Genomic DNA, 18,889 nt, shown 5'->3' with positions numbered 1-18,889 from the left:
ATGTAGCATAATCTACTGTTTGTAAGGGCCCTTTGGGATTGGTTTTACCCATCTCAGACAGTTAGCTCATAGTGTAAATAAAGATGGCTGTTGTTTACATTTTTTTAATAAAAGCATCAACAACGATCCTTTTGCATGGTCTGTTGTGCTGTGTTGCAGAACTTTTTGCAGTTGCAGGATTAGGGATGGTGTTCTGTGCTACAGTGGCGTAGCGTGGGGGGGTGCAGGCTGGGCCGGCCACACCGGGCACAACATCTGGGGGGCCGCGCTCCACGGGTTAGGGGGCGCAAAATCCACGGGTTAGGGGGCGCAAATTACTTGCCTTGCCCCGGGTGCTGACAACCCACGCTACGCCACTGGGTCTAGTGCCTGAGTTTGCTATCCTCCTTCCTTTTGTGTCATGCCTTTTAGATTGTAAACCTGAGGGCAGGGACTGTGAGAGTCTTTTGTGTCTGAAGACCAGGGTCAAAATGCTTTAAATAAATAAAGACGCAGAACCTCCACTTCAATCCCACTTGCAGCTAATTACAAAAAAGCGATGCCTCAGCAGCACTTAAAGGCATATAGCATAGACCATAAACATCTGTGCCCATCATCTCTTGCTACTGCTGATGTCCTGCAGTAGCATTCAGGTCTAATCTATTAAAAGCTTGATACCCTGTTTCTTTGTTGCAAAGCAGTGTGGGGAGGGGGTGACTGGGACTTCTCCACAGCTTCCCCGCTCCAAATTGCCTTCTGCTTGTGCTGCTTTGCAGGCCATCATGTTTTCATTACACACCTGGCTTACAGTATCCCTAGGACCTGGGAAAGGAGAGTCACGTGGTTTTTTGAAAGAAGGCTTTCAACAACAGAGTTTGCTCTGAGGTGTGACAAGGGAACTTCAAATCGGCTTTCCAATAGTATGGAACTAAAGATTTTTAATGTAGTAATTCATGTTCAGTTTGAATAATTGTGTGATTATTGACTCTGTAAACCTGTTGCCCAAGACACAAACTTTTATTCTTTGTGCATATGTACATTGCAATTTTCTGAAGAAGGCTAGGAATACTCTGAATAATCAGAAAAGTGCTTCTGCCACCATCAGGCTTAATGTGTCAGTGTCTGCAGAAACTGACTTGTGAAGTTGCTGTGTAATGATTGTAGGAAAATGCTGGGAGCTTGCAGCTCTCCCTGCTAGAATGTTCTTGTTCCTAACTTTTGGTCAAAGGGTTTTCAAGCGACCTGCTATTTTCTTCTTTTGCAGAATGTGAACGATGAACCTCCGGTCTGTAGGCCACCCTATTATAGCAAACCTATATACTCTACTATTAAAACACCCATCTTGCAGTTGAATTGCTCAGACAAAGATTCTCCCCCTCATCAGCTCAGCTACACTATTGTGGGAGGTAAGACTATATATAGCTTAGTTTTTGTAATGACCATTCATTAGTTTTCATTCTTTCTTTTTGTGTGAATAGAATTGGTGAAGCACCTTCAAGTCTATTGCCCTTCAAAGGTGAGCCATTTGGGAGCTGCCCAGAAATTAGGACCTAAAACACACACACCTTATGACAATATTAGCAAGCCAGAGATTGTTCTAACCATAGAAATATGTCAACTTGGAGTAGGTCAGTTGCTAAAGAGCACACACCAAGAGTGTTTTGTTGAAATCATGGCTAGGGAATCCTCTAGATGTTCCTGGACTACAAGTCCCATCATCCCAGACTGTTGGCCATGCTGGGTGGGGCTGATGGGAATTGAAGTCCCTCAGCATGTGAAGGGCCTCAGGCTCCTCACATCTGACCTTAAATCATAGAATCATAAGTTGGAAAGGTCCCTGAGGGACATCTAATCCAACCCCCTGCACTGCAGGAATATGCAGCCATCCCATATGCGGAATCGAACCTGCAACCTTGGCATTATCAGTACCACGCTCTAACCAACTCAGCTATATATGAATATGTACCTTCTGTGCTTTGAGAGAGACACCTCTCTTCTCTGAACAGTGGCCAGGCGTTGGGAAAGGAACCTGCTCTGAACTGCAATCTCTTTTGCTTCCTATGTTTCTTTAAGGGAAGAAAAGCTGCTGTTCTCTTGTACCAGTGCCTAAGAGGCTCTTTGCTTCATCGCAGCATAATTCAAACATTTATTAAGAGATGCCATATTCACCTGAAGTGCAAGATTCTGAAAGCTAGATATGAATTGTAATAGGATGCCATTTTTATTTTTATGGTACTTCAAACCCCATTCTTTCTAGGCAATATCCATTCTCGGTTCAAACTTCAGAGATTAGGCTCTGACTTACCTTCTTTGATGACGACACAGAACTTCCAGTATGATGTGTTTAGAGGAATTCAGGATCCCACCACATTTCAGCTACTGATAGAAGTTGCTGATGAACTGCATGGCAGTTTAGCTCACCGCTTGTCCACAACAGCAACTGTAATACTGCATGTGGTTCCCTGGAGAACAACCAGGCCTTCAACCACCACAAAAACAACCACAACTGCCGTAAGTTTCCAAGCATGCTTCTTTTTTTCAGGACGTCAAGAGACATCTGGGGCAGTTGATAGAGGAGAGCACAGTTCAAAATGTTTCTGGTATCTCTGTGACTTACAGAGAGGGGGAGGGGTGGGGTGGCAGCCAGGTCATTGTGGTGCAAATACGCAGAAGGGAGAACTGGACTGGCTCTGCTGGTGTGTTTATACTGTGCCAGCATCGTCACACCCTTGGAACACCCGCCGGATGGCTACGGCTTAAATGGTTCCCCCAAAATCTTCTCCCTCAGGTAGAGTGCCTCACTATTTGCTCTGAATGAATAAAACATAGCAATAAAACAACAATATGATATACAAATCTACTTTGAGGTTTTCAAGTTAAAAACTGGTGCAGATTTTATTTTGAAAAATAAATATTATTAAGGCCTGCTCACATTACAGAAAGGAGCTGATTGTGCCATGCTGTGTGTCTCTTCCTCAGTCCTTTTCTGGCTCATCCGGCATCTGGGGCCAGGATGGAGATGTCAGCACTGTGGGTGTGAAGGCACACAGTGCCTGTGTTTTGTAATGGGAGCGAAATGTCAGCTTCCATGAACGGTGGCTGCCCATCCTAAAACTATCCAACATGCAATGTCCCAGCTGCGGTTTTATGTTAGACATCACTGTGCATGTGAGAGCTGATGTGTTGCTCTCATTCAACAATGGTGAGACCATGTGCTTTGCCCCACACCAGCCTGGTGGCAAGAAGAGGTGGTGTGGTCAGTGTGTGACATGTTGTGCATGGCAGGGCTGGTCTGCTGGGTCTTCTGCCAGTTGTGGCCATGACAGGGTGGACCTTCCTCATGGGACCTACTGGTTTTCTGTTGGGGGATATCCCCCCAAATGGTTACGGGCTTGCTGTAGAAATCCCATGTCGATTATGATGGTCAATCCCTTGTGTGTTATTCCCAGCATCTGGTCTGATAGCTAAGCTCTATTCCTTGGTGTGAGGCCCCCCTCAGAATCTTCTATTTCGCATGTTTTCCCTGGGGCAGAAAGCCACGTTCATGGATACGCATATCCTGTGCCTATACATATAAATAATGTAAGTCTAAAATGAGATAGCCAGCTGAATCATTAAGATGTTAAGCCAGGAAATCAAATTAACTGGCCACACTCATAGGGAACTTTTACATCCGAGTCCACTGGCAAAACAGACACAGCAGATGTTAACTGTCTAAATCCTTTAGTTTCATCACATGGTGACATAATGTTGAGATAAGTATCGGACACTCATGCAAACTGTATTCAGATCCTTTGTTTTTTCAGTGCCTTGACCAATAGCAGCCAGTTTACTTCACTAGCCCCAAAATATCTGTATCGTAGGCTGGTGACAGCCTGTTTTATCACACAGGACAATCTGCACATGCTCATCTGTCTGGTATCTCTGGGGAAGGGGGGGTCCATGAAGAAGGGATATCTTTAATGAACTGTATCTTAAAATATGCTTTAAAAATGAAAGGGAAGTAGTACTTCACTGGCTTGAATGTCGAAGCATGTCCCAGGTCCATGCCATCTTCATCTGAAATAATGATTAGTATGGGGGCGCGCCCCTCAACAAAGCCATGTTGTAGTGCTAAAGAGGCTGAACAGTGAATCTCTTTTTTATATATATAAGATATTTATTAAAGTTTCAAAAAAAAGTTACAATAAAAAAGAATAAAAAAGGAAAAAGAGAATACAAAATACAAAAAAGTAAAAACAATTAAAAACAAATCAATCTTTCCATATCTTGTCTTTCATTCACTTGTTTCCCGGACCTCCTCACACCTCCCCTTTTTGTATTCCAGTTCAGTAAGTTAATTCAGCAAATCCTTTCCCTCTTTGTTTTTATCTTAGTCCTTTGTCTTAATATGTAATAACTGTATATTCTCATCTGTTAGCAGTCCATTTTTACATACTCCTTATAACATTGCTACTAAAAACCCCTTAGCTTCATTCCGACATCATTCTAACATTCATTAATTTTACAGTATTTCTGTAAATAGTCTTTAAATTTCTTCCAATCTTCTTCCACCGACTCTTCTCCCTGGTCTCGGATTCTGCCAGTCATTTCTGCCAGTTCCATATAGTCCATCACCTTCATCTGCCATTCTTCCAGGGTGGGTAGATCTTGTGTCTTCCAGTACTTTGCAATAAGTATTCTTGCTGCTGTTGTGGCATACATAAAGTTCTATCCTTCTTTGGCACCAATTGGCCGCCTATGCCCAGGAGAAAGGCCTCTGGTTTCTTCAGGAAGGTATATTTGAATACCTTTTTCATTTCATTATAGATCATCTCCCAGAAAGCCTTAATCCTTGGGGACGTCCACCAAAGGTGAAAGAATGTACCTTCAGTTTCTTTACATTTCCAACATTTATTAATGGGCAAATGATAGATTTTTGCAAGCTTGACTGGTGTCATGTACCACCTGTATATCATTTTCATAATATTCTTTCTTAAGGCATTACATGCCATGAACTTCATACCTGTGGTCCATAACTTGAACAGTGAATCTCATATGTGGTGGAGGGGGGCAGTTGACAGAGTCCAACCAGAGGGAGGGGCTGGTTACTATAAAGATGAGAGAGAGAATGCTCAGGAGGAAGAGAGATGGTCAAAAGAGAACCAGGGCTTTTTTAGAGCTGGAACTCATTGGAACTCAGGTGGGCGCCATTGCCATCCTAAGAGAGAACGAGGGAGGCGTTCGTCACGGGTTCCAGCTCCTCTTTTTCTAGAAAGATAGCTCTGAAGAGAACAGTTGTGGTTCGAGGACCCAACCCCCGCGATGTGAAATGAATACACAAGGACACATGATATAAGGTTAATGGGCATGGAAAGGCCACAACTTTATTGATTACAGCAGTGAAAAGGTATTGGCTTAGGCATTGGATGTCTAAAACAAGTGGGTTTATTCACCAGTAGGTGGAGCCTGTTGATGCTAATCCAACTATAGGCTCTCCCCTGATGTCACCGAGGGTCGTGCTATGGCCTCCCGCCAAGCAGGCATCGGACAGAACACACGACCCCCAGATTCCTTTAACGGAATACCCAAAAATTGAAGGCATAGGCGAAGGCCACACCTAGCCCTTCGACACACCACAACACATTATTCCAATGCCTAACCTACCCACCAATACCACAAAAGTTGTGACGATTGCTACGAGGTAGGCGAAAAAACCAAAAAGCCTAATGCCAAATGGAAAAACTCCTACCAGACCCCCTAGACAACCAGGGCGACCAACCTAAGGTCCATAGCAAGGCCAATGACCTAAGCCCTAACTAAAAGGGAGTGGAGGGTGGGTGACTCGCGACGGCGACGACGACGAGGAATGAGGCCAGGGAGAAGCTGGCGCTGCAGCAAAAGGCTGCTGAACACGCCCCCTCCGAGGCACCTGGTTGGGTGCCCCCAGGGGGGCGTGGGCGCCAGCCAGGTGAGGTGGAGGCAGGGGGGCTATGCCCCCTGCTAGGGGCGGTGCTCGGGCTCCTGTCCACAACCACTCCCCTCTCTTTCAGGGAGGAGAGTCTTTGGAGAGAGAGCTGAGTGACTCTCCGCTGACACAGCGGAACAGCCTCTTAAGTTTGCGGCAGTTTTCTGGCGGGAATCCTCAGAAGTAGGCAGAGCAGCCCTTCAAAGATTAATGGTGGTGGGTGGGAACTGACATAAGGATGTGGAGCTAGCCAGATCTTCTCTAGAATTATCTTGTTCACCTAACTCTGCTCTGGAGATATTTGGGAACAGTAGTGGAGTGACAAATTCGGAAGTTCAGGGTCACAGCCAGGCCCCCTCATAACCACACCCCCTTCTAAGATTATACAATAATCTTACATTTAAACAATATTAATAATTAGGGTTGCCTTGCAACCATCAGTGCCGATCTGCATGTCTTGCCTTTTGGCCAGATCTCCTATTTTCTGTGTGTGCACATGTGCAAATGATTTGGACAGTGCCAGTGTCTTCTTTCAGGGTCACTCATGTTGTGCTTTCCTTGAAGTTCCTTTGTAGCAGAACTTGCACACCATTCTCTTGAAACGAAATCATGTTGTGTTTTTGGTGCTTAAGAGCAGCCAGAGCGAATCCTCTTTGGTGCTTTTCTTCAGAGTGACCCCAGGAGCCAGGGCTCAGGGCCTGATTCACCTCCTTTTACTCTGATTAGCTGCAGATCAGTTCAGGAGATGAGCTTCTGGGAAGAAGGCTTAAAACTCCCCATTCATGCTGATGGGGCAGCTTTAGGATGCTGAGACAGGGACCCTGCTGAGACCCTGTTGCAGAAATAGTCTGCATGGTCCTCATGCAAAATAATTATTTATTAAAATATAGAAGTCACACTTTCATAAAAATACTTATATAATATAATTTTACAATGATTAAATAGACCCAATGCCTATTTAATGTCTACACAATGTGTAGAATTTGCCATAATCTCGACTTAACATCCAGGAACACATTTTTCAGGGGGGTCAGCAGTTGCTGGTGTTTTCTGGGAATGCTTTTTTTGTATTTAATTTTATATAATTAGTGCATTTTCTCTCTCTTCTAAAATCTGAAATTAATGTCTTCTATTTTCTGTTAGCTAGGTTTTTTCTTTTCTTTTCTGGTACTAAGAATGCTGCACCACCAACAAATTGAAAAGAAAAATAAAACACCCACGACAAAATTCTGCTTTTATTTTGCAACTTCTCAAGAGTATGTCGAAACTTAAGTTTTCACTTATTTCCCCTCCAGTAAGTGTTTCTTGTTCTACAATACACAATTGTTCTTTTAACATAGGAACACTGCCACCTACTGGACAAAGTATAGGTGTGTCATTAGTACAAATTAATCTAATTTTCAAAACTTCCTGTTTAATGTGAGTTTAGGATGGAGGAAGACAGGATGTGGGGAAACTGTGGTTAGGATTTTCCACATTAAAAAAAAACTAACAGCAAGTGAGGGGTGTAAAACTGGAAAAAGAGGGCATAATCCAGGGACGGGGGAACTTTTTCAAGCTGAGGGCCATATTTCAATCTGGCCTGACTGCACTGGCAAACGATTATGTTCCAGGTCCAATTCAAAGCACTGATTTTGACCTATAAAGCTTTAAATACCTCAAGGACCATCTCTCTCCCCATATGAACCTATTCAGACCTGGAGATCATCTTCTGAGGGTGACAACATGAGAGAGGGCCTTTCCTGCAGTGGCTCCCTGTTTGTGGAATGCTCTCCCCAAGTTTCTCTGGTTACGTTTCTCTGTAACCAGACCTTTGTTGGATTAACATTCTCCGGCCTTTTAAATGTGTTTGTGGGAGGAGGGTTATTGGTTTGTTCCGTTCTTGTTTTATTATGCATTTTGTGTTTTTGTTTTTTATATTGTGAACCACCCAGAAATCTTTGGCCCTTTCCCGCCATTACCATGTAGATCAGAGATGGGGAACCTGTGACCTCCCCAGATTTTGTTAGACTCAATCCTCCATTTGGGAGTTGGAACCTAGCCATAGTTGCAGGGCCACAGGTTCCCCACCCATACTCCAAGTTTTTCATAGTTTTCACTATTATGGAGACTGAGGGTGGCAGGATTCAGCAGTGTGCTAATACAGGCATAGGACCAGTGGTCAGGGATGATGGGCATTGTAGTCCCAAAAGATCTGGAGGGCTGAGTTTGCCTATGCCTGCGCTAATACAATCATTCCACTAGCACATGCATCCACTTTGCTAGGTAGAGGTCTTGTAATGGCTTCTACTAGCACACCGAGCTAACTGAATCTGAGATTTCTTTAGAGCATTTTTGCTTATAAAAAAGCTTTAAAAGCATGTCACATGCCTTTTATTCAGGGCGTTCTATGAACCACGATGCTTCCCTTCTGGACCCAATCATATTCACGTTTAATTGGAATTAACTTTGAATTTGAATTTTCCAGATTATATTGCATTTTGAAAAATCTAATGGATATCCATTTCTGTTTTGCAAATGTCTGTTGTTGTTTGTTTATTTCTAGGCTACCACCTCAGTGCTGATTCAGACTTTATATTATTGGCATCCCGAAAACTGGTTTCCTGTTGTCCTAACTATAGCAGCAGCCCTCCTATTGATGTCCTTGTATATGGCAGTGTGGGGTTGCTTCAAAGAGTAAGGACTCCTTCAGTTTTGGGGACAGCTCAGAGGAGACAGTGAATGTGAAAATGTACACCTAGACTAGTCTGTTGATAGATATTCCACCCACTGCAATAGACACCAGTCCTGAGACTTAGAGGAGTTTTAAAAGTGGTTTGCTATTCATCAAGAGGGAATTGTGTTTGATACAAATAAGCACCACATTTCATATACTACAGCAATACAAATGTGCGTATCAAGAATTCTGTAGGTGGTAGGTAACATGGATGTTCCTGCGTGCCCTTGTTCAGATCTCTTAGGAGCTAAGGGAGCAGTCTTCTGGTCTGTGGAAGGGAATCTGAGAGGCTATGGAATAGAGTGAATCTCCCTCCGTTCCTGCAGAGAGTGAAGCCCATAGGTAGAGAAGAAGGTCTGGCCTCACAAACCTTTCTGTTATGGAAATGTCTCCTAACCTTACCGCTCCACTGATGAGAGTGACCAAAAAGGGGGTGCAGATTGCAGGATCTGGATCCAAAGCCCTCGTCTTTTCCCAATATATCCCTGGGATTGGGGAGGGGCTGAATGCGCAACCTGCGCCTGGAGTGCATATTTTTCCTGCTGCTGCCTCCTGCACACCATTTTCCCTGGCCAGGACAAGACGGCCAGCAGAGGAGGTTCTTCTGCCCACAATCTCCCTTGCCCCAACCTCAATGTATTGCCCTACTGACAATACATTTTGTGCCAGCCCTTTCCAATAAAGTTCCACCTCTCCATGTGTTGCTCCCCAATACACACCCCGTGATTCTAATGTAGATGGCATTTTTACCCTCAACAGTGTTCCCAAATGTGGAAGATTCTTTCCACAGTGCTGTATCGACCAAAACCAACAGCCAGTCCTGAACGCTGAAAAACATGCCGGTTCTCCAAGGTAAGGGTCGTTTTCTGTCTCATGTGCATTGTGTCTCATCGGGCTACTTTAGCACAAATTGTGTAGCCAGTTTAGGAATATTGCCAGAAAATATAAATGGCACTCATTTCTTCCATGTGGTTTGGAGTCACAGAGAGTTGTCGGAAACCTCTAAGATTTTCATTTATCTCTTGCAGCATATGTTTTAATCGGCAGGAATTCAAGGCTGCTTTGTACCTCTTTATGTTGGTTGTCCTTTTGTCCTTTATTATGGTAATCTTTGCACAAAATGTTCCTTTGATATCTCCAATTTTCTTGAACAGATCTCTGGTTTTCCCCATTCTATTGTTTTCCTCTATTTCTTTGCATTGCTTGTTGAAGAAGGCCCTCTTGTCTCTCCTTGCTGTTCTTTGGAAATCTGCATTCAATATCCTGTATCTTTCACTATCTCCCTTGCATTTTGCTTGCCTTCTCTTTCCTGCTGTTTGTAAGGCCTCCTGGTAGAACACCTAAGGTAAAGGTAAAGTGGCCGACTCTGGGGCTGTGGCGCTCATCTCGCTTTATTGGCCGAGGGAGCCGGCGTACAACTTCCGGGTCATGTGGCCAGCATGACTAAGCCGCTTCTGGCATACCAGAGCAGCGCACGGAAACGCTGTTTACCTTCCTGCCAGAGCGGTACCTATTTATCTACTTTCACTTTGACGTGCTTTCGAGCTGCTAGGTTGGCAGGAGCAGGGACCGAGCTCACCCCGTCGAAGGGATTCGAACCACGACCTTCTGATCGGCAAGTCCTAGGCTCTGTGGTTTAACCCACAGCGCCACCCGCATCCCTAGTAGAACACCTACAGGGACAATATTCCTGTGAAGGGATTTCTGATGTTACAGGCAGTACTGCATCCACAACCATGAGTTCTTCTGAGCCTTATGACAATAGATTATTATTGTTTTAGAGCACAGAAGATGATGGCATCCACTCAGATATGAATATTATCATCTAAGATTCTGTGAAACTCGTGCCATAACTCTCCACATTCTGGAACAATGCAGAATGATGGTGCATAAATGGCAGCACAGATGCTGGACTCAGGAGTGACAGGCAGAGAGAGGGGATTCTACACACCTGGCCTCCTGTCAGCAGCAGAAGAGGAGGCAGGAGAAGGTGGCCAGGAGGCCAGTGCTGTGCTGGTGGCCTGGTGAGGCCAATACTTCTGCCACGGTGCTCACACTTTGAAATATCCCAGTGGATCCCAATGGTGCAAGACAGGGATTTAGGAGGTATTTCAAAGAGAGTCACAAAGCAGCAGCATTTGGCACCACATAGGAGCAGATCCTGCTTCTTAGCTGCTGGCCTGATCCTGCTTCGCAAGTGGCTCCCCTGCACACATTGCGGGAAACACTTGTCTAATGCTGCTTTTCCTGTTTCTCTCTACCAGCAAAATGAATCCAACGGTGAATCTACCCCAGTCAGATGTGACATACAGAAAACTGTCTGTGAGCTCCGAAGTAAGTGGAATTGCACTTGTTATTTGCAAGCGGAAACACCCCTGCTCATTGTGCTGCCAGTCAAAATCCCATGGGGGTGTGGGAAGAAGTTTTAGGCTGCACGTTTTGTCTGCCAGCCATGAACTTAGCTGCGTTTCAAGAGAGAGACCCTCTCTCACCCCTTTTTCATTGGACTGGGCAAGGATCTTTCTTTCTTTCTTTACATTTATTTCCCATCCTTCTTCTAAGGAGCTTGAGTCTGCTTCCATTTTATCCTACTGGTCATGCTGACAGATAGAAGGTCACCCAGTGTGCTGCATGACTGACTGGGAATCTGAACCAGGGTCTCTGCTGCCCTGGCCTGATACTCCAAGCCAGAGATTGGAGGTATCAGAGGCCAAATGTGGCCCTCCAGGCAATTCTGTCTGGCTCTTCAGACTCTCCTCAAGCCACACGCCCTCCTGAAGCCCTTTGCCAGCCTTGCTTTGCATCCTCCTTCTCTGCCTTTGCCTGCCTGGAATGTGCCCTTGAGCTCTGGCAAAGCTTCCTGCTTGTCTGGGCGAAGGGTAGAAAGGGATGTTTGAGTGTAGAGAAAGGTGTGGTTTATTTCAAGATCCCAGAGAGAGCTCTGGCAGTTTTGAAGTCTCTTGTTCAGCTGGGATAGCTCAGTCAGTAGAGCAGGAGACTCTTAATCTCAGGGTTGTGGGTTCAAGCCCCATGTTGGGCAAAAGATTCGTGCAATGGACTAGATGACCCCCGTGGTTCCTTCCAACTCTACCATTCTATGAGTCTATGAGCATTCACATTTATGGCTCTGCCCACTTTTGCCTCTTGTCCCACCCACCACTGGCATGTGCCCCCCCCAAGGATGCCCAGAAGGGGCTGTGGCCCTCAAAATAAAAAAGGGTTCCCACCCCTGTTCTAAGCACTATACCGCACTGGCTGAGGTGTGCCTATATCTGTGAAAAAGGTTGTCAAGGTATAGTGGTTAGAACAGGGGTTTAGTTTGTGCTAGAAACCAGCCTTTTAGTCTTGCAGCTCCAGCCCTCTGGAGTCAATTACCAGCTGAAGTTAGACAGGTAGCTAGGATCTTGATGTTTAAGTCACTAGCTAAAATGCTTTTGTTTAAGAAAGCTTTCCCTGAAGTGTGAATCGGTCATTTTATGGAATATTAATTGTACACCTGTAGGAATTGTTTCATTGTTTTTAGAATGTCATGTAAATGCTTTTAGTGCATTATAGAAATTGTTTAGAAAATAATAATTCTACTGTTGTACACTGCTTTCATTGCCCCAAGCTGCAAAGCAGCATATAAATCTATAAAATAAACAAAAATACCTTCTGTTAGTTCAAAAGTCAATGGTGACCAGAATCACTGAGAGTACAGGTGTGCTAACGACAGTGATTTATGTTGCCTTTCAGCCCTCTATCATTTATGACGGTTGTGCACTGGATCCAGGTAAATATCAATATGGGTTTTAAAGTACACTTTCAAGTTTGCTGTTGTTGAATCTCACAGAATATGCACCTTGAGATCAATTTGGCTTAAGCTCTCAAAGGTCACATGTGGGAAACTATCAAGTGTGCCTATTGGTGGGATTGCTACATGCCCTCCCTCTCCTAGTAAGCAACAGTGACCCCCATGCCAGGAGGCTAGCATGGCAGCTCTGCCCCCCCCCCGCAAGCCTCTTCTGGATCCGTCCCTCCCTATGGTGGTGGTACTGATGGCAATGATCTGCTGTGTTAATATATTGTCTTTCCTCCCAAAAGAGCCCTGGCGGGTTGACAACCTGTTAAATTCAGCGACTCTCAAAAAAAACCTGATTAAAATATTTAAAACTATATCTCTAAAAGCAAAGTAGTAAAACCCAGCAGGCAAAAACCCTCAGTTTTTGAACTTCAACAACATATTGATCCCCAAAGCCCAAAGGAAGAAATGCCTCTTCAGCTGGTGCCCACAAAATATCTGCCTAATTATGGAGGTGACGATGGAGAGTCTACAACGGAAGGCATTCAAGCTGAATCTCCACGTAATAATCTCCATGCTAAAATTCTGACACATCAGTTTTTCCCTAGGAGAGAATTCAGATTTCCTCACTCACCTATTCCTTCACAAAAGTGCACATTATTGGCCATTCTAAAGAAACAAACCAACCAATTGTTTTAAGGTTGCTTCAGGTGTTTCTGAACTACTGATTCCAACACCAGGGGTCTTGTTTCATGGTATCTGTAAATTGAATCAGCTTCGTGTCGGTTAAGTAATATTGTTAACTTGGCGTTTTGGGAAACTCTGAACACTTCCTTCCAATAAAGGTTTCGTTCCACTGTGTATTTTGGAATTCAGATTCTATGTACATTCATTTTGTTTAATAAATTTAACAGCTTCCCAAAGCAATCGGTCTATCAAGGTTCCAGCTCTTGTGATGGGAAGCATAAAATGGAATATTCCTTGAGAGAAGCCATAAAAATGAGAGAAAACTACTCAAATCCAAGCAGTAGACCTTTTAAGCCTGTCCACATGGTGTCGCTAGTGTACCATGAATCACCCAGTGTACAGACTGTTCCCAGTTTTTTGAAGAGTTCTCACTGTTAAAAAGGTCCTTCTAAAGCCCCGCCAACATCTACATCCGTGAAGGTTCTTACCTAGTTGTTCTCCTCCTGCCCCTGGAACTGCAGTGAACAAGTCTGCTCCATCTTCTGTTTGATGGTCCTTATGTCTCTCTTTGATCTCTTCTTCTCCAGGCTAATCATGCCCATCTTTTTCAAACACTTCTCATACGATTTGGGCTGCATTCATGCAATGTAGAAGCCACTTCTGGAACTATAGTGGAATATGTTGCATGTTTGATGCTCATTTTCATCCTATTTCCTTCCAGAAAAGGAAAATGTTTGGAAATAATATGGAAATAAGTGCTAACCTTGTGCTAGATTCCACGATAATTCCACTGTATTCAGCTATAGTCCCTGTCTACAAGGTTGCAACAGTTCCAAAGAATGGGGAAGGAAGATCTTTCTAACAGCAAGAGATGTTTGGCAGTGGAAGAGACTCCCTTGGAAGCTGCTGGACTCTCCTTCCTCGGAGGTTTTTAAGCAGAGGTTGGATGGTCATTTGTCATGGACTCTCAGCATGTCTTTCAACTTTCCAATTCTATAATTCTGCAAAGAGGAAAGTGCATTCTGAATCACAGGTGATTCAATACAGTTGTACCTTGGATCTCAAATGCCTTGGCTCCCAAACAAATCGGCTCCCAAATGATCAAAACCCAGAAGTGACTGTTTCGATTCGCAAACTATTTTTGGAAGCCAAACATCCGACGGGACTTCTGCAGCTTCCAGTTGGCTGCAGGAGCTTCCTGAAGCCAATCAGAAGCCATGCTTTGGTTTCCAAATGCTTTGGAAGTCAAACGGACTTCCGGAACAGAGTCCATTCGACTTTCACGGTATGACTGTATGGGAAAACTGCTTTGCCTTGCAATAGTGTTATAAAGATTACAAGAAGATAATGTATAGGATATACAGTGGTGCCCCGCAAGACGAATGCCTCGCAAGACGAAAAACTCGCTAGACGAAAGGGTTTTGCGGTTTTTGAGCTGCTTCGCAAGACGAATTTCCCCATGGGCTTGCTTCACAAGACGAAAACGTCTTGCAAGTTTGTTTCCTTTTTCTTAACACCGTTAATACAGTTGCGACTTGACTTCGAGGAGCAACTCATAGAACGCGGTGTGGTAGCCTTTTTTGAGGTTTTTGGCGATTTTTGTAGCTTTTCCAAAACTTTTCCGACACCGTGCTTCGCAAGACGAAAAATTCGCTAGACGAAAAAACTCGTGGAATGAATTAATTTCGTCTTGCAAGGCACCACTGTACTTGGAACATTTGGATGTGCTGAAAAAGTGCTATTTATTTATTTATTTATAAAAATAATACTAAGACCAAGTCATCTTCCCCTTCTCTAGCAACAGGACTGCAGTACCTCTTTAACAGTAAAACGGGCGAAGTCCAGTGGCTAAACCAGAAGACCTCTACTATGTAACGTTTACTTCCTGCTAATACCAACACTTCTCACATCTCTTCTGTCTGACGGCCCCAGATGTATGGAGAAAATGGCTTTCAAACAATTCACCTGGAAGTGAGAAGTTATTGATTAAACTATCTGACCATCTAATAGTCAATAATGAAGTCTATTTACGGAATTTGGGCATTGAAAGTAATGTTCTCATTTTGAATGTTTCCATAGAATTATTTACCTGGCTTATGTGGTTGTTATATGTGTTATAAGTGCTTTGTTGCCAACTACAAATTCATTTATTTCCTTGATTTTTTTGAAGTGTTTTTCCTTGATTTGTTCAATAAATTGCCAAGGCCTGAATAACATTGGTGCCTTTGATAGGATTGGGGGACATATTATTTATTTATTTATTTATTTATTTATTTATTTGCTTTTCTTCTTTATTTCTCCAAACCTCTAAAATTAAATCACTAATTTTCATAACATTTAACACAGCTTTTCATCCCCCTGCATCCTAATAGGATGCAGGTGAACTGGGAACAAGCCTGTGATGTTGTAGCTCCCCTTTTCCATTTATTTATTGCCATTTATATCCCACCTTTTTCACTGCTCATCCTAATCACCACCATCTGGGCATAGCCCTTCACCAGCCAGGAGGCAGGGGGCATTATGGTCAATACTGGGAATTTTGGGGAAGCAGGTGGTGGAGTGTTCAAAGGCTTTTTGCAATGGCAGAACAGCCTGCCGCTATCTTTAATTTGCCACAGAGTGGCCCAATGGGAGTGATGCTCGGAAATAATGTATCATCATTCCAAAGGGGTCTTGTTGGAGGCGGGGATATGTTTAACCCCCCGATATTTAACTTCTAGAAGATTCAGGAAATGGTTGAAAACAGAAGAGAATGGTAACTTCAGTCACTCTCACTAACATGCTTTGAAAAAAGGCTCTCCCAAGCAAAAATTGGGACACTAGGCGTATGGTGATTTACTAGGGGCAAGTACCAGAAAGCAGGGACAGTCCTGGTAAATAGAGACCAATGGAGCATATATTTAAAATGCCATAATAATTTACTCACCAGTGAAATCGGAGCTTTGCCTTTAATGACAAGCTGCCCATGGACCAAAGGTCATGATGCTTAGACAAACAATAAGATAAATCAACTGGGCACAACTTTTTAATATTGCTGAGTGATGTTTGCGCACTTGAGTGCAGTTGGGATTTTGTTTTTAAGCAATCAACCAAGCCATCCATTATTATAGATGCAAAATAGTTCTTGGGTTGAGAGGATATGATAATAAACATATATCACTAACACACACTTCCATGACTTGTTTACATTCTGGTCTGCAAAAGAACAAGCCTGATTAACGGGGTAAAGGCTGGCCTTTTTTCTATTATCTGATCTGGTGCCATTTTCTTTCTGGCGATGTCATAACACAACCCGGTTGTATATTTTATAAAGATGTCATTCTGTTTATTTGCAGCTTTTCAATCTATCGAATTAATTGAAAAAGGCCTACCTGTCATTTCCCCTCCACATTCCTATGATGTATTATGGTAGGAAACTTTTCCCAACTGCCTGGGAAATGTTTCAGAAAGGAGAAATGAATAAGGCCCAAATGCAGAATTCAGCAGGTCAGTTTTCAGTTGGTTCATACTAAAAGAAAGAATTCGTGAACAATAATTCACAACAACAGCAACAGCAACAATAGAATTTACGACTTGCCCTTAACCAGCAAGTTCCAGGAGAGTTAAAATAAAATACAGTTACAGGAATAGGGTACAGCCAGTATTGTTGCAGCCACTCCAATCTTCTGGGCACTTACCCAGGGCTTGGTTTCCTTGGAATGAGGGGCAGCAGAGACTGCAGCCTCTTTATGGCTTATTTACACAGCTATGCAACCTGAGCCTACGATGGAGGGGCTCACAGCATTAGCACCCCAGCAGGCCTTGCTTCTCCCCCAGGCACAGCCACTCTCTTGGGCTTCTGCCTCTAGCCTAGCTCTCTCTCTCTTTTTTTTTATAAGATATTTATTGAAATTTTTTTGGATATAAGAAAAAAATAAAAAAATAAACATACAAAATAATAAACAATTAAAAACACACATTAATTTTCAATAACATAACTTCCATACCCTTATTTCCTCCAACCTCCTCATACTTCCCTTCTTTGTATTCCATTTCAGTTTGTTAGTTCAGCAAATCCTTACCATTAAACTTTTACCCATTTATAATCCTTTTTTCATGTCTCCTAAAGCATTACAGCTGGAAACCACTTGGTTTCTATCCAACATCTTTCTAACATTCATTCATTTTACAATATTTCTTTAAATAGTCTTTAAATTTCTTCCAGTCTTCTTTCACCGACTCTTCTCCCTGGTCTTGGATTCTGCCAGTCATCTCAGCCAGTTCCATGTAGTCAATCACCTTCATCCGCCATTCTAGGCTAGCTCTCTCTCACGCCTCTGACCTTTGTCTTCTCACCACCAGCCGGGTGAGGGAGGGGGACACCCATTTGCCCTCTGGCACAGAGCAGCTTCCTTTATTATACAAATGGCCTATACTTAGAGCCATTGCCAAGAAGCTGGCCTGGCCTGTTCCAACAGTTGAATCATCCACTGGATTTTAACCCTTGCTGGATCCAGGAATCAGAAAGGACGCAGGCATACAGCCCCCCACCCAAAAAACTCACATATATACCCTAAGGTTTTAAATTCCTGCCCTCATCCATTAACATGTTTGTCCACAGCTGTTCATTTGGTTATGTGTGTGTGTATTGTCATTCTGCAGTGTGACTAATGGAATTGGACATGATGACTTAATTCATCTGGTGAAAATAATGGAAATAGTGAAGTTCCCAGAGCTTGTAGTTAAAGGCACATGTGGAAAAACCTGGCTTCACTGATGTCAGAGACACAAGTCCAACAGATCTGTGTGGGGCCAGGAATTTGAGCCCTACTTGGGTTCAGGATGACAATGTTTTAATACCCACTCTCTGTTTGGAAAGGCCGACTGCTTCTTTGAAATGGGATAGAAGGTTGGAATTGGGGTGTGGGGTATCTCAACATATCAGAGATTTAAGGAAAATGCTATTTTGTCATTTTAAATGCATTTATTAGCACTTGGCCAAGAACAGAGATAAAAAAAGTGGGATTCTGCAAAATGGAGGAGATGAGCAAAGACATTTGAAAGACTGAAGGCTAGTTCTGCATTGCTACAGACAGAGATTGGGAAGTAGATCCGCTTTCAATGGCTTGTTTCTCTCCTTCCCCAGTGTCTTCTGAAGGTATACTCCAGTGTGGGCATCAGGAAGTGGACTTGGGGAAAGGATGTTCATCAAACTGAGATGGAATGGACATTGTGGAAATTACATTGTGGCCCCCGGGGCTTCTGCTAGGTTGAGATTTATTTAGCACATCACGGCACTCGCCAGAGTGGTGCATGCTCTGGTTATCTCCCGCTTGGATTACTGCAATGCGCTCTATGTGGGGCTACCTTTGAAGGTGACCTGGAAACTACAACTAATTCAGAATGCGGCAGCTAGACTGGTGACTGGGGGCGGCCGCAGAGACCACATAACACCGGTCTTGAAAGACCTACATTGGCTCCCAGTACGTTTCCGAGCACAATTCAAAGTGTTGGTGCTGACCTTTAAAGCCCTAACCAGCCTCGGTCCAGTATACCTGAAGGAGCGTCTCCACCCCCATCGTTCTACCCGGACACTGAGGTCCAGCACCGAGGGCCTTCTGGCGGTTCCCTCACTGCGAGAAGCCAAGTTACAGGGAACCAGGCAGAGGGCCTTCTCGGTAGTGGCGCCCTCCCTGTGGAACGCCCTCCCACCAGATGTCAAAGAGAACAACAACTACCAGGCTTTTAGAAGACATCTGAAGGCAGCCCTGTTTCGGGAAGCTTTTAATGTTTGATGTAT

The 18,889-nt window shown here is 43.7% G+C and overlaps 1 protein-coding gene across 1 annotated transcript in view; it reads left to right on the top strand.

Annotated features, from left to right (window-relative positions):
• The window catches only part of LOC310688185 (cadherin-related family member 4-like), a gene marked incomplete at its 5' end in the record, with an annotated part of 57,930 nt that extends 42,744 nt beyond the window's left edge, over positions 1-15,186 (top strand). The window contains 7 exons of the mRNA XM_083464318.1: positions 1,244-1,385; positions 2,237-2,490; positions 8,472-8,602; positions 9,402-9,494; positions 10,907-10,976; positions 12,378-12,414; positions 14,909-15,186. Coding sequence (XP_083320444.1) covers positions 1,244-1,385; positions 2,237-2,490; positions 8,472-8,602; positions 9,402-9,494; positions 10,907-10,976; positions 12,378-12,414; positions 14,909-14,985 — 804 coding nt within the window. The 3' untranslated portion in view covers positions 14,986-15,186. The remainder of the gene's footprint in view (positions 1-1,243; positions 1,386-2,236; positions 2,491-8,471; positions 8,603-9,401; positions 9,495-10,906; positions 10,977-12,377; positions 12,415-14,908) is intronic.
• Positions 15,187-18,889: the final 3,703 nt, after the last annotated feature.

The sequence above is a fragment of the Podarcis liolepis genome (assembly GCF_965112155.1).
Source record: "Podarcis liolepis genome assembly, chromosome: 10".
NCBI lineage: Eukaryota > Metazoa > Chordata > Lepidosauria > Squamata > Lacertidae > Podarcis > Podarcis liolepis.
This window is presented reverse-complemented; position numbering and strand designations above follow the sequence as displayed.